The sequence below is a fragment of the Aplysia californica genome, unplaced genomic scaffold (assembly GCF_000002075.1).
Source record: "Aplysia californica isolate F4 #8 unplaced genomic scaffold, AplCal3.0 scaffold00127, whole genome shotgun sequence".
Taxonomy (NCBI): Eukaryota; Metazoa; Mollusca; class Gastropoda; order Aplysiida; family Aplysiidae; genus Aplysia; species Aplysia californica.
This window is the reverse complement of record NW_004797397.1, coordinates 1401878-1404886: the sequence shown is the minus strand read 5'-3', so window position 1 is coordinate 1404886 and position 3009 is coordinate 1401878. Positions and strand designations below refer to the sequence as shown.

The following is a 3009-nucleotide window of genomic DNA, read 5'->3' as shown; positions in this document are numbered from 1 at the left end:
CAGTATCCATTCACCTGTGTATTAGGCATATTATTATTATCGCGATCGTCAGTCGCTGTCTATCTCTCGAACGGGTGGTACTCTTTTTCTTGGGGTTCTCATAAAACACATCTTTCAAGAACAGCACGTTCATGTTGCTAACTTAATGACACATCTCAAGGGCTGTCTGTTGAATAACTGTAGTTTTTTGTACAGTGGGTGCTGATATAAAAACGCATTTTATCGCACGGCACCCTACCAGTCTATAATTTTTTTAACAATCTTTTTGTAATCACGAGTTCATGCCAATGCTTCATTCCTTTGTTGCCATACCTGTCACTATACGAAACTATTTGTAATTTTCGAATATGAGAAAGTCTGGCCCTGAAAATGTATAACATATAATTATATATATATAATGCAAAATGCTGGGTGTGTGTCTGAGTGAGAGTCTGTGTGTGTCTGAGTGAGGGTGTGTGTGTGTGTGTGTGTGTGTGTGTGTGTGTGTGTGTGTGTGTGTGTGTCTTTGAAAGCCAATGTACCCGCTTTCGCAGTCTCAAAAACACCCCTCTCATTTCTTTCTTTTTTAGCATTCGTTCATTATTTCTTCAGGAATCTCTGAGGGAATGCCAGCGTCCTGAGTTCAAATGTCACCTGCACCTGAATAGGACTTGGCATATTCCGGATTTCTCGCCCACACCCCTGCTGCTCGCGGGCTACGATAGCATGTTCTCGCGTCGTTATGAGAATTCTTTTCTTGAAAATGTTAAGGCAGGTGTGGGTTTTCCCAAACCAATGATAAGAGCTCCTTAGGATGCGGACTAGGCCTTCTCAGAAGCCGCGGAGGAGCTAACGTTTTGATTTTGACTAATACGGAGGAGACGAGTCTCTTCCTCAGAATTACAAAGTTCTATCTGATATTCTGTTCATTGCAAAACAAATTAGATACTCTTGGAATCGATACTTGATATCATAATCATCTAATAACGGGGATCCATCGTAATTTTAAGAACCAAAAGGCTCTGAAACTGAATTATCTTAAACACTTCTAATTACATTAAATTCCTTTAACCTAGCTCTAATCCTAACCTTAACCCCAACCTTAACCATATAACTGCAACCCTACCCCTAATCTTAATTATGTCACCTAAAAATAAAGCATTTAGGAGAGTTTTTAGTTTTAGTAAGGTTTTACGCTGCTCGGAACTGCATAAGGTCATATGAGCGCCAACGGGTAGATGTCAACAGAGAAGACCAAACAGGGAATCAGGCTTACTCTGCTCACCTCTCTAGCCTCAACAGCATAAAGTCTGCTTTGACTACCAAGGTACCCCGGAAATAGCAGATCACAAGAGAGTGACAAACATACAAAAAGAAATAAAGAAAAAATGACGATAGTACGGATAAGGAAAGAAAAAGCAGCAGTTCCCCCTATGTTGTTCCGGCTAAGTATGAGCATGACATTGAGAAATCAGCCCATTTACAATTCTACTGTGCATACGAACTTGTTAATACCTCCCCCCCCCCCCCCATTTCAGTCAGTAGTTCTACCCTGGTTGGGGGGTGGGGTGGGTGTCATTTAGGAGATCTGGCAGAAACCCCCTCCCCCTCCTTTTCCCCATTGTGTCAGCCAAGACTAACCCAGAAAAAAAATGCCGGGATCGATACATCTTACACCTACGATTTCATAATAAATTATTGGCTCCTTCGACTGGTTAGCAAGGCGGCATCCATTGGTTCCCTCGCTGTGCTTTTTTAAGTTTAGTTTTAGTAAGCGTTTTACGACACTTGCAACACAATAAGGCTTTATAAGTGCCAAAGATTAGAGCTGTTACAAGAGAGCAACAAACACAAAAAAGAAGGAGGGGAGATAAGGACGATAGATGTTTGATAGGAAAGAAGAAGAAGAAAGCAAACCACACCAGAGCACACACCAACCACCCACCCCCCGCTGTGCACTGTGGAGAGCATCACCACCAATGTGAAAGCGATTAACACACCACGCACACATTTACAAAACATAATTGTCGTCAGAATCTAAGTTTAAATTTTGATCATTGGCAGCATCGGTTTGTTCTTCATTGCCAAGTAGTTTCTTTCTTCTCACTTATTCTGTGTGTCAACAAATTTCGTTATTTGCTCTCTTTTCAGTTTTACAAAACCGACTATGAGTTCTGTAGTAATGGACATCGCACGTTTGGTGGCTTGAATTATGTCATAAAATTCCTTTAGTTTCTTTTATTGTTATTTGACTTTTTACGATTTTTTTTCAGTTGAGAGGAAAAGGAGGAGAAGGAGTAGGGGAATGAGGAGGTAGAGGAAGAGGAGGAGGAGGAGAAGGAGGAAAAGGAGGAGGAGGAGGAGGAAAAGGAGGAGAAGGAGTAGGGGAACGAGGCGGTGGAGGAAGATAGAGAGGGGGAGGAGGATGAGAAAAGGGAGAAGGGGGAGACAGAAGAGAAGAATCAGGAGGGGGGCAAGGAGGAGGAGAAGGTGGAGGAGAAAGCTGGGGAGGAGGAGGAGGGGGGGAGTCGTGGCAGAAGATGACGAGAAGAAACAGAAGGAGGGGGAAAAGAGGGGAGAAGGAGGAGGAACAGGAGTAGGAAGAGGGGGAAGAAGAAGAGGAGGAGGAGGAGAAGGAGGAGGAGGAGGAGAAAGAGCATGAGGAAGAAATAATAAACATATTATGAAAAATATATGTTCGGTGTTATTCTATAGAAACAATTGGTTTACAGAGACCGGTCCTTATACACTTGCTGCATTCTGTATACTTTTTTTCTTAAAAGTAAACAATGCTTGAAGCAGCGCTCTGAGCTGGCTATGATGTATCACGTTACGCTTGAGGACTCATTGCAAAGGCTAACAATGCTACAGCTAGACACTCCCCATATTTCTTGTCAATGTTTGGAAAGTTTACAAACATATTGATTTCTAGAAGGAGGCGGATTTGGAGGGGGAATAGGAGGAGGAGGAGGAGGAGGAGGAGGAGAGGTGGTGGGGGAGGAGGAGGACGGGAGGAAGAGAGGTGGAGAC

The 3009-nt window shown here is 43.0% G+C and overlaps 1 protein-coding gene across 1 annotated transcript in view; it reads left to right on the top strand.

Annotated features, from left to right (window-relative positions):
• Nucleotides 1-2914: 2914 nt before the first annotated feature.
• The window catches only part of LOC100533316 (glutamate receptor subunit protein GluR7), a gene marked incomplete at its 5' end in the record, with an annotated part of 26137 nt that continues 26042 nt past the window's right edge, over nt 2915-3009 (top strand). Inside the window, 2 exon segments of the mRNA NM_001204614.1 lie at nt 2915-2918; nt 2921-2944. Of these exon segments, the coding sequence (NP_001191543.1) occupies nt 2915-2918; nt 2921-2944 (28 nt within the window).